The 12,307-nt window shown below is 41.7% G+C and overlaps 1 protein-coding gene across 1 annotated transcript in view; it reads right to left on the bottom strand.

The window, feature by feature from the left end:
- The window catches only part of PLEKHH1 (pleckstrin homology, MyTH4 and FERM domain containing H1), a gene marked incomplete at its 5' end in the record, with an annotated part of 50,649 nt that overhangs the window by 21,166 nt on the left and 17,176 nt on the right, over positions 1-12,307 (bottom strand). The window contains 7 exon segments of the mRNA XM_079309633.1: positions 258-397; positions 1,395-1,545; positions 2,047-2,135; positions 2,687-2,765; positions 5,108-6,114; positions 8,759-8,840; positions 10,233-10,316. Of these exon segments, the coding sequence (XP_079165759.1) occupies positions 258-397; positions 1,395-1,545; positions 2,047-2,135; positions 2,687-2,765; positions 5,108-6,114; positions 8,759-8,840; positions 10,233-10,316 (1,632 nt within the window).

The following is a 12,307-nucleotide window of genomic DNA, read 5'->3' as shown; positions in this document are numbered from 1 at the left end:
ACCAATATAGGCCATCAAGAAAGAGAATAGCCCCTGATGCTTATATTTTTTCCTAACCACATAACAGAAATTGCACCTTGTTCTGAAGCATGAGATGGTGTCTTCTGATACCAATCAGGACCAATAGCCCAGTCTGTTAGAGCATCACTTTGCAGGAGGTTTTACTGAATATACTGTAGTTACTCTTTTCTCCTAAGGCCTAGGCTCGTTTGCACCCCTTTGCAAGTGTAACATAGCAGTTACAGTGCCAGTCTTACAGTGCAGATTCCACCATCAGTGGAATAGGAAGATGTTCGCTGCAGCTTATGCTCTGGCTCTGAATAGTCACCATCCAAGGAGTAGGCATCAGGAGGGATGGCATAGTCACTCTCAGAGCTCAGTGAGGACACAGATACACCTGTTCAAAATACAGGAAGGAATGAGAGTTGTGGCTAGACAAAAGCATGCACTCAATATTGTACACTCCAGAAAGGTTTCTGTATTCATCATTAAAGCTTTTTTTTGGTTCAAGAAATACAAATCTGATAAGACTTTGGAAACTGAAACCCCACTAACGTGACTTCTGAAACCTCTTTTTATTTCCACAGGAAGACAAGTGAAAAGTGAATTTTGGATACTGAAGGTGAAATAAATTTATTGTTGAATAAAATCAGATTAAAATACATATACAAAAAAATCAACAAACTTGTCATCTGGAGGAGAGACAGCTTGTTTTCATCTTGGAATATCCATTATAAAGCCTCAACCCCCTCTGATTTCAACTAAGGAAAAGGCTTCCTCACTTAGCAATGGAGCTTTGCTTTCTGTGAATCTTTTACCACAGGTACCTGGCAATGCACAGGCAGATCTGCCAATGCAGCATAACAGAAGTTAAGACTACATGAAATACAACTATTTTAGAGACAAGCAACTGTAACAAAAATTCCACTCAACAACCAGTTTAGCCCTCCCAGCAGGCAAGAAAAATAGTCCTAATCAGGACCCAAAATACCTGATGTCTCTCAAAGAAAGGTGAGATGTACTTTCTGATCAAGAAATTACCAGTCAATGACAAGGACTAAAAAACATTTTCTGTATTGTGTCAGTACTAGTTTGCTTCCAAGGAGAAGTAACAGCAAAGGTATGGATGACTGGATATGTGATGAATTTAGGAGGCCAATCCCTCCCTCAGTCTTAGTTTAGCAATTGCCTGAATGGAAATCTATCAGCAGTAAAAACCATCTACAAGATCAGTTTTCTACTGTTTCTGCTGTTGATGTCTGCACACATTCTGGGAGAAGTCCTTGTTAGCATCAGTCTGGCTGAGCATTTGCCTGTCACTGGTGATGCTGCTCAGGGCATCTTGACTCTAATGACTGAGCTCATCCTGCTCAGTAGCAATACTCCCACTTTACCTCTCTTCACAGCACGAGGGCTGCCTGGCATGCTAGCTTTCCTGTTCTCCAATCCAGCAGCAGAAGTCCTGAAGCTGGCATGGGAGCCACAGTCATCATCAGAGCCTGAAGACTCATCTAAGAAAGGCACATTGCTGATCTGTGTGGCTTTCTGGAAAACAGACCTCAATGGTTAGTGTGTGAGAGAAGAGTTTCCCCAGGGCAATCCCTCCTCAGTCAGGAGACAGAGCAACCCCTGCCCCTCACTGTCTCACCACCTTGCCCATTTCTGCCCCAGTGTTCCTCAGATCCTCCCCTTCTAGTCTGAAACTTCCAAGCTGGACTCTCTGATCTGATCTATTTGGGTTTCCACTGGTTACACCCTCCTACTCTTCCACAAGCCTTATGCTCCATTTCATTCCTTAGGCTACACACACTATCACCTCTAGGTTTCATAGTGCACACTGCAACTTCCTGGACAAAAACTTGTTACAGTGTTCTGTGTTCTTAAATATATTTAAGATGTACTACTCTTTCTGCATTATTTTGATGTCCAGCACTTCCTGATATTCTCTCATTTTCTTCACTGCACAGTTCCATCCTGTTTTGTCTCAAGTTATTAGCAGCCCTGGACCATGCTTTCCACAACAGGAAAAGTGAGGTAACTCCTTACCCCCTTCAGCGTGGAGTAGACTGGCACTGTGACATTTCTGTAGATGAGATAGGTAAATGGCCCAGAAGTTGAACACGAGAAATTGGAAACTGGGAAAATTCAGAGAGAAAGTAAGACAGCAAATAATATAAACTGGTGAAAAGGAGGAGGTTTTAATGGAAAAACACATGGAGAAGTGCCATCCTGTACAGGCTTCAGAAAGGCCAGGAGATGTGTTATTAATTCCATACAATTCCCAGAGAGAGCTGCAATGTTCCCTCCATTTAACCCACCCTGTACTTTCCATGGTACAATGGCAATCTGGTGTACCCTCTTCAAACATAAAAAAAGCTCGAACAGGCAAAGGTGATGGTGACTCAGAAGACTAAAAACAGGCCACAGAGAAGCAGAGGCAGAAGACTGGCTGCAAAACTGATGGAGGAGATAATGGAACGTGCCCCTGAATATAGAGGCACAAACAGCCCAGCACCAGCTATCACCAAAATCAAATATATCCTCCTCCCTTCCTTTATAGAGGCTACCTATGAGGTCAAACTTACTTCGAAAACAGGCAAGGAAAAAAAATGTGAACAGGCAGAAGCTCAGATCCCACACTGCCACTATGAACTCCCACTAAGGATGGATCTAGTCCAGAACTTACAGCAGCTGGTAGTCTCATTCACCATGGCCACCTCAGACAGCCTCATGCCAGACTTGGCCACAGCGTAGATTCGGCTCTCCTGGAACAGTAACACCATGAACAACTGCAATCAGGCAAAAATGTAATTCTTACAGACAGAGATGTCCATGTCACAGAACCACACCACAGTCACAGCTTTGGGCAGGAAGGAGGGGCTCTCTAATAAAGACAGCTAATTTCCACCATATGTGGTGTGAGTGACCATTAATGGAAGCATGTTACTGTGTGAAAATTCCCAGCTACAGAGGCAACATCCACACACTGAAACACCTACATGCAATTATCAATAAATTACTGTATCACAGCTTGGAAAGAGACAGGGTTTTTTCCAAATTATAGACAATACATTAAAATTAGTTAAGAACAGCCCTATACCAGAACAATTCATTGAGTCATCAGCTGCAAAGGATGCCCATTTCATAATAAGGGAATGAAAAAAATGCCTGGAATTATCTCAATAAGCCTGTGTCTCAGTTATAACAATATACAGAGCTTTCAGCTCAAAGGATCTCAAAGTACTTAATGAATTGATAAAAATTCCAGAGGGGGAACCCAACTCTGTTTCTAGATGGAAAGTTAAGGCTAAGACATCAACCAGTGTGAAATGGATAAACCCCAAAGCTAGGAAACCTCTTGGTGCTCCTTAAAGCATGCAACCAAAATAAACAATGAAATAACACACATAATACATATACATTAAAGTACCTAAGATTGCAAAGTCAAGTACACCAAAAAAATTATAAGACATAAGAATTAACAATGAGTGCTTGACTTTGTAGTTTCAATAAATCAATTGTTTGCCCGTGACTTTAAAAAAGCAAATAAAATCAGAAACATCTCTTTTGATACTACATTGATTTCCACTAGGTTTGTCAATTTGGCCTTTTTAGGAACCTGGTTGACAGAGTCCCTTGGAAGTCAATCCTGACAGACAAGGAATCCAGCAAGACTGAACATTCATCGAGAAGGAAATCTTTAAGGTGCAGGAGCAGGTCATCCCCACATGTTGAAAGATGAGACAATGAGGAAGACCAGCCTGTCTGATCAGAGACCTTTGGCTGAACTCAATGTTTGTGACCTTTGGATGAACGGACAGGTGACTCAGAAGGGCTACAAACACACCATGAAGTTATGCAGGGAAAAAATTAGGAGGGACAAAGCCAACTAGACCTTCACCTGGCTACTGCAGTAAAAGACAATAAAAGACTTCTATAAATACATGAGAAACAAAAAGAGAATTGCCATTCTTTATTGGATATCAGGGGGAAACAGTGACAAAGGATGAGGAAAAGGCAGAGGTACTCAATGCCTTCTTTGCTTCAGTCTGATGGTAAAAACCAGTTTTTCTCCAGATCCATCATGTCTTCCTGAGCTGGAAGACATGGATGGGCAGCAGAATGAAGCCCCCACAACCAAGGGGAAATGCCCAGTGACCTGCTTTGCCACCTAGACACACACAGGTCTGCAGGGCTGGGTGGAATCCACCCGAGGGTGCTGAGGGAGAGCTGTCAGAAGAGCTCCCTGAGCCACTGCCCACCAGTTTCCTGCAGCCCTGGTCTCCTGGGGAGCTCCCAGGTGACAGAAACCTGCAAACATGGCACCACCTGCAAGGGCCAGAAGAGGACCTGGGAGCTACAGACCTGTCATCCTGACCTTGGTGCTGGGAAGCTCATGGAGCAGAATCCTGAGCAGCATCACACCACACATGCAGGACCAGGGGACCAGCCTCACACAGCATGGGTTTGTGAAAGGCAGGTCCTGCTTGACCAACCTGATCCCTTTCTATGACAAAGTGACCTGCTCAGTAGATGAGGAGGAGGCTGTTTTTTCTATCCTAAACAATTCTAGGACTAAAAAGCAAATCATCTATTTGACCTCAAAAATAACTGTAAGAAAAAACAACGAGACATATATATTCACTCTACCAAACGTTTTCACAAAATTTTTCTAAGAGTAGAGGCATACCATGAGATAGGAATGCTGAGATCTAATCCATATATCAGTTCTAGTATCCACAGCTTTTACTCACTCTGGAGTTATCTGGTCTAGTCCACTGCATTTACAATTCATTTTCCTATCTTAAACAATGACAACAGAACTAAGGATTAACTTTTGATGACCCATATAATGATAAACCACAATGCAGTACATTTTGACTTTCATTTTCATTCCTATGATTCTTAAGTACTGGGGTTTTTTTCAGTGGAACTTTTTCCTCTTAGAAAAAAAAATTGTCAACAGAACCAGCATGATCTGGAACTGTCTGGCTTGGTGGCTCAGGAATGCAGCCTGTGATTCCTTGAGACCAAGAAGTGTTGCAGCCTAACCACTGGGCACAAAGATAAGCAGCACTTCTCACACTGCTGTCCTTGCATTTCTTACCCATGATGGGAATCGGTGCAGCGGTGGTGTGGGAGGTTTACACCCCGGGTCAAGTGTGCCAGCCTCAGAACTCACAGCTTCTCTTTGCTCTGCAGGTAAGTGGTACATTCCCTCACACGTTCCAGCTTCTCCCCTCAGCTGGCCACAGTCTGTCTCCATCTTCTCCATCACTCCATCATCATCAATGTCTGTCTCCTCCACGTGCCCACAGCCAACTGCAGGGTCTGCTATGGGCTGGAAGGTGCTAGTCTCTAAGTGCGTGACACGGTGGAAAGAATTAGCCCCTGACTGTGGCTGGCTGAGATGTCTCTTGGCTAGCTGGATACTGTCTCTTGGTGTATTGGGCGTTCGTATTTTTGGAAAGGTCATGCTACTCCCAAGGCTGCATTCCCTCCCTGGAAAGAAGGAATGTGCTGTAAGAGCTGATGTTGACACAACCAGAGGTGGCTCAGCAGTTTGGAGACGGCCCTCCAGCATGCTCATTATTTCTCCTGAGGAGGAGTCCAGCCGGTGGGAATGGAATCTGGCACTCAGATCATCAGAGAAGCGGGTGCCATCCAAACCCACGTGTTGCAAGGTGCTCACAGCACTACAGTTTCCTTCCAAAGATGACTGGAAGGTCAAAGCCTCAAGAATTTTTGTGGTCTCAGCTGGAGGGTCCAGTGATAAGGGACCAGAGCACCCTAAACCATGTTCAGACCTTATGGTTGGAAATACATTTTTCTCTGTGGAGAGATTCCAGCTTGATGGGTCAGACATAAGCTTCAGCATGCTCTGGGAAAGCAGAGATTTATCCTCTCCATTTTCAGTAAAGGTGTCATTGGCAAGGACTATGTTTGCTGAAGAGAGGACATGATTGGAAGGTCCTGTTTGACACACCTCTCTGAAACCAGGTGCAAGGAGCACAGATTTCTGGTCCATCTTCTCAGCAAAAGAGGTCTGTGATGCTCGGGGCTTCAGGGAATCACAGCTCCAAAGAGATTCAAAGGGAGGAATGCTTGTCATGTCTACAAGGAAGGAGAACATATGGTTAAGGCATTCAAACACTGTGATATCTTCAATGTTGCTGGTATTTCAGTAGCACCCTGGCCTGCTTAGGATTATACAGAATAGAAAGGAGATGGCTGGGCAAAGTTATAACTAAAGTACTAAATATTTATAATTGGCAATAGCACAGAAGAGATTAATAGGAAATTATTAATTACTGTTTTGACAAAAGTGAAATTAAGGGGTTCCTAATGAAATTAGGCAGCACATTTGAAATTTACAGAACGAAGGTTTTTTCCCAGACAAAAAAAGCAAACAGAATGCTGCAGAGAGGCCAGAATGTATTAGTAGTACAGGAATTCTGGCCTAGGAACTTCCTAAACTACTGAGAGCAGAAGCTGGAAGTGTATATGGAAACGACTTTAAGGAAAAGCTTTACTTGCACTACTTTGTATGGTCCTTCCTGGAATGTGAACAGTCAGCCAGGAGATGGGATGCTGGCCTAGGCAAACTTTCATTCTAATGCAATATAGGAGTTTTTATTCTTACCTACATAATTATGCCTCTTTTCTTAAAACATGAGAAAGAAGTGCACCTATCCCCACAACACTGTCAAATGCATCAAAGTGCCCAGAACACTGCTTAGCATGGCTTTTGGCTTTAGTGGACCTACAGTGATTTAACTCAAATTATCTGGTATGTTCCATCCATTCCCAGGGGCTAGATGAGGCATCCAGCAAAGGTATGGAGACCTTCTTAAACACCACAGCAATCAGGGAGTTCACTCACTTTTCAAGAATTTCCTTAGAGCTTTTTGCTATCCTTTTGTGCAATATGACTCACACAACGCTTTGTCACAAAGTTTTGTAATAGTTACTTACATGACTTTATGTTAAAATCTTCCTTTTTTTAATTCTTTCCCTGCCATGTCAGTTGCTATGTCAGAGGATGACATAAAAGATAGATCCTAGATTTCCTCCATTGTCCTTTGTCTACTTAGTACCTACACTTTAAACTTATATTTTCTTCCTTTCCATAATTATTAAAGATTATCTCAGTTTGTACAATTTCCACCAAATAGCAGCTTTAAAATATAAGAAAGTGGGGATAAAACTTGGAATAGCAGAGGATGTTTGATTGACCTTGCAATTTATTTTATTTCAGCCTGAAGAAAAAGAACTAAATCATTAGATGCTTTGGAAATTGCAAAATATGGGTGAGAGTGACTCTGCAAAGCTATTGCTGAAAATGCTGCCTAAACATCAAACTCTATGGGTATTACTTAACCAGCCGTGGGGTTTACAAGAAACAAACTGAAGACACACAGTTACAGAGGGAAGGGCAAACATCAGAATAAATTACTGTTGACAGTGGAGAGGATGAAACTTGCTCTTGGAAACAGCTGAGAAAAAGACAATTGTGAGAGCATGACCTTGACACTTGATTCACAAAGAACTGAATGTTAGCAAAGCTAACACATAACAATGGCACACACAAATCCCAGCACATATTTTCCCCTGACCCTAAGGTAAATCATTAGTGTAGACTGCAAAAAAACCATTCATTTTAAATATTACTGGCATTTTTGCAGCTTCCTAGATGTGAGAGGAGATTAAGAAGAAACAGCTGTTACTATTAGCATAGCAAGCAAGAAGAGATTTGTCTCTCTACAGAGTCCCTGACTTCAGCCTGGCATAGTGAGAGTAGCAAGGGATAAGAAGAGAGGGCAGTGCTGTTTACTGCCCAGAGAGCTGGGATCCAGGGAACACTTAATACCAGATTATTAACGCAGCTTACCAGGCATTCTCTTTTTGTGAGCAGTCAGAGCCAGAGGGGATGAGAAAAACCCAGTCATAAAGTATTTCACTAGAAATGTGGTGGGATTTAGAAGGAATTTTGCCTATTCCCTTTCTATGGAGTAATAGGAATGCCAGAAAGACTTCTACAGGAAAGAAATGTCCTCTGTCCATGTGCCCAGTGAAGTTTTGGAAACTAGCTCATCTTACTCGGACCAAACCAAGGTCATTAAAAAATAATGAAAAAAAAAAAAAAGTTAAGAAATAATTTCTTTTTCAAAGCAGGTTACAACAAAAGGGGTTGCATTCAAGCCTGGAGACCAAAGTCTTCCATCCAGCCACCAAAGAACTGCAAAAACCCAAAACACGATAAGCAGCTTTCTCCAACCCTACTGATAGCACAGAGGAACCCAGCTGCTAAAGGCAGACCACAGAGCTGCTGCCTTGGCTTATTCAGTTACTCAGCTCACATGCCAGCAAAAGTTCTGTGGGGTTGAGAATAATTCACATAAGGTACACTGAAACACATCAGGGACGTCTCCCCTGCAGCACTGAAGTGAATGGAGATTTCTACTATGTATTCCAATGACTTCTTCTAACTCAGGAACTCAGTTGCTTATTTTAAAGGCAAATGCAGATTCTTCAAAAAAGAGTCTATACTTAATTGTTGGTAGAAAAACAATTAACAGTTAAGGCAGGTGAGCGTGTTATTCCTATCTGAAAAATGGATCCAGCTAAGGAACAGAGCAACTCTACTGCCTGCTGCCACAAGTTTTAATTTCTGACAAAGTGAAGAATATAACCCAGGAATGCCAACTTCCACTCTTGTTGTGGTTACTATGCTGCAGTGCCAGCTGAACACATTTACCTTGCAATGTATCCTGAAGAGCTTCCATTTGCTCCATCAGTCTTTGATTACAGTTTTTCAGGTGGTAATTTTCTAGCTCAAGCTATGAAACAAGAATAAAAATTGAAAAATAATGCAATATTGTGAGCACATGATCCACTACACAGAACATGACTTCATCTTTATTACTTTCAAGGTTTCTTAACAAGGAAAAAAAAGATGGATGAGTCTACCAGTCACCTCAAAATCCTTCTAATCAGCAGCATCACTAGACAACCCACTTCAAATATTTTGCTGTGCTTTCTCAAACAGCCTCTGTATGGACTACTGGCACTTCTCAAATACATACTTAAATTTACTTCCCTGCTATGAATTATCATTTATTCCTGTTGTAGAAATTATGCTTATGAAAGAGAGAATCAAAAAACACTACCCAGAAGGAGCAAACCAGTATTAAGGGTGTATTTACATTTCCAATTAGGGTATGAGAGACTCTATTTGCCCTATTCCTTTACTTGAAGAGTCTCAGTATCCATTTTCAAACACAGCAGTGGTACACCCAGACAGCCTTCCCTCTTGAAGGAATCACCTGTGGTGCTGTCTTGAGTAACCCACTGGCAACACAATGCCAAGTTCTCCAACTAGCAGTGATCCACTTGTGCATGCCATGCACCTGGAATCAGCATCTGGCACAAACCTCACTGCCACTAAAGACACTATGTGAGTGTATGGTCCAGGATTCACAGCAGGTCACACCAAATCTTCCCTTCTCACAGAGAAGAGAAGCAGCACAGCATCTTGGTGGACTATCTAGTCAATCTAATGACATTGCAAAGTCACAATATAATCAGTGTCCACACAGACTGCTTCTCCCAACTCCAACAAATTCCCTTTCTGTCATAAACTTGGAAATACATGTTTTTAACCTGGAATAAAAGACCAGACAGCTCCAGATGAAAACTCCCAGATGAAAACTACTACTCCATCTTTAAAACTGCATAGTGACCCACTGCTGTCTTTGTTTGCTAGAGGTTAGGCCCAGACAGAGGCACAAATCCACAGAATGGATACAACAGAGACAGAGACAAAAAATAATGGTCAGTAGGAAAAAAGCATTAGGCAGAGATGGAAAATTATAGAAGAGCAAAGGACATGTTTGTGTAACAGAAAGGAACAGAAATTCCATCCAGAGAAAAGAAGGAGAGGTAAAAGGAAAGCTAGGTGAAAGCCACTTATGACTAGTCAATCTTCAGAGACTGCTTTTGGGCACTGGTGACTTCACAGTCATTTATAGCTTGCCCAATAAAATAAATAGCCCTTGATAAGAGTGATGACCCCAGCCCTACAACTGGGTATGTGCAGGGCCAAACAAGCAGAGTGTCCCTGTGGCAGACAGACTGTCCCCAGACTGTTGTCCTACATAGGAACCCCCTGGCAGAGCAGCCACTGTACTTACTCACATGCCTTGAAACCTGGCAGAAAGCCAGAGACTTACCTCCCTGAGTTTAAATGTTACCCACTCTTTGATCTTGGCAGCTTTCTCTTGAACAATTTTGGCTTCCTCAGTCCTCAGCTGTTTCTGTGCCAAAAAACCAAAACCAACCTTAGACACATCAGGAGAGCACAACTAACTGTTCTCAGTGAGTAACTGCATCAGGAGTGACTGAAACACAGAAGCTCCCATTCCAGACATGAGATTTAAGACTGCTACTTGGATACAATTGTTCAGCTGACCTCTGAAAAACATCAAGCTTTAAGTTGCCTTACATGGACCCTAAAGTTAGATTCAGAGGCTTCTTACAAAAGTTTGTTGTGGAATAGCAAAATCCAGGTCAGGTAACAATTGGTCACCCACCACAGTGAGTAGAGTCTGCACCTTTTTCTGTTTCAGATGGTTTTGTAATGTTGTTGTTTGCTGTTGAGCAGCTGTAGTGTTTCCCCAGCCTACATAAACATCATTGGCCAAAGGTAATAAGAATTAAGCAGCGTCTATAACCAATTCATAAAACATCAATCATTCCAAGCAAAAGTAAATTTTGCTGTAAACACAAGTCTAGAGCAGAATTTTTCAAAGTACACAAGATGCAAATAACAACTTATTTAACACATACACACACACAGAGACACTATTCTCACAGAGAAAGTAAATTAAAAAAAAAAAAAAAAAAAAAAAAAAAAAGCTCCACAACTTGACCTTGAAAAACAGTAAGATCTACTAGGAGGATTTCAGATGCTGTAGGTGGTTGTGTGTTTACATATGCATTAGAACACGTTCTAGTCCACACAAAGGTGTTATGGCAATACTGTTGATTTGCACAATCACCATTGTTCCCCCAGGTATCTGCTTGGGTAATATTGCTACATTGTTTTTGCAGCTGTGTTTTCTCAGCTGTGTTTTTAACCTTTCTGGAAATTTCCTTTGAAAGATGCTGAATTAATACTATGATCATCTGAAGCTTTCTACTTCAACTTCTGTATGGCTTCATCAGAAGCAACATCACTGAAAACTGTCCTATCTACATAATAATTCAAATAACTGCAAGAAGTCAGTTCTGGGAGCAATGAAGGGAGGGAGAGAGGAGGAAAATATGCTGCATGGCACATCAGCCCTGGTTTCTCCAATCAAGGGGCAAAGATAATGCCTTCTGTAGCAGTTGGTGGTTTCCCTGCTTATTGTTTTTTCTGAAGTAAACAAATACTGGTAATTATAATTATAAAAAATGTCACTCCTTCTCCCCACTTGAAATTTTTCACACTGATAAACAGACCTCATAAAATTACCCACATTTTCACATCACTTTTAATCACCACATGCTATTTATCACCACAACTGCACATTTAGAGACTCCTATTCAAGTATGCTTGCTGATTTTAAAATAGGCCCTAGCAACATTATAGGCAGTCATAACATTTGCAGTTGAGCATAATGAAATAAAAGTAATAAAATCAGATGCTTCAAGAAGAAGGTTTATTTAATTTTTTTTTCCTTTAATATGACTGTGTGTGTTCCTAATCATCAGGCCTCAACCTCTGCAAGAGCTGGAATACTAGATGTGCCTGAAATGATCTGGCACATATAACAGACCTACCATCTCTGAATATCCATCACATGGGAACTAGCTTTGAATCCCTAAAGACCTGGACTTATCTTGGAACAAGGTCCAAGAGGTAAAAGATTCTGATTATTACACTATATGGTGAAGTGCAGTGCCAAGATTTTATTTAGGGCTCCAAAGCAGAATACTGACATGATGACAGCACTGCCACCATGCTTAGTAAGCCCTGCCTCTAAGCACAGCCAATTCACTCAGGCACAGCAGCCATAGATGCAGTTATTCTGCTTTAAGATCCAAAAGCAATTAGAGATTCTGTGTGTCCCACACTGTTGTGTAGTCCAGACATGACCTCAGTGTTCTCTTAATGATGCTCTGAACTCCATGGCTCTTCCCATCCCAGTGAAAACAAATAGGATGCCTTACAGGGACCCTTAGTAACCTTCTAGCCTGCCACCATTTCATCCCATTCTGAAACTAATCCAGTGACCCTGATAACAAGTATTTCTTGTCTGGA

This window comes from Erithacus rubecula (assembly GCF_903797595.1).
Source record: "Erithacus rubecula genome assembly, chromosome: 6".
NCBI lineage: Eukaryota > Metazoa > Chordata > Aves > Passeriformes > Muscicapidae > Erithacus > Erithacus rubecula.
Note: the sequence above shows the minus strand (reverse complement) of the source record. Positions and strands in the feature narration are given on the sequence as shown.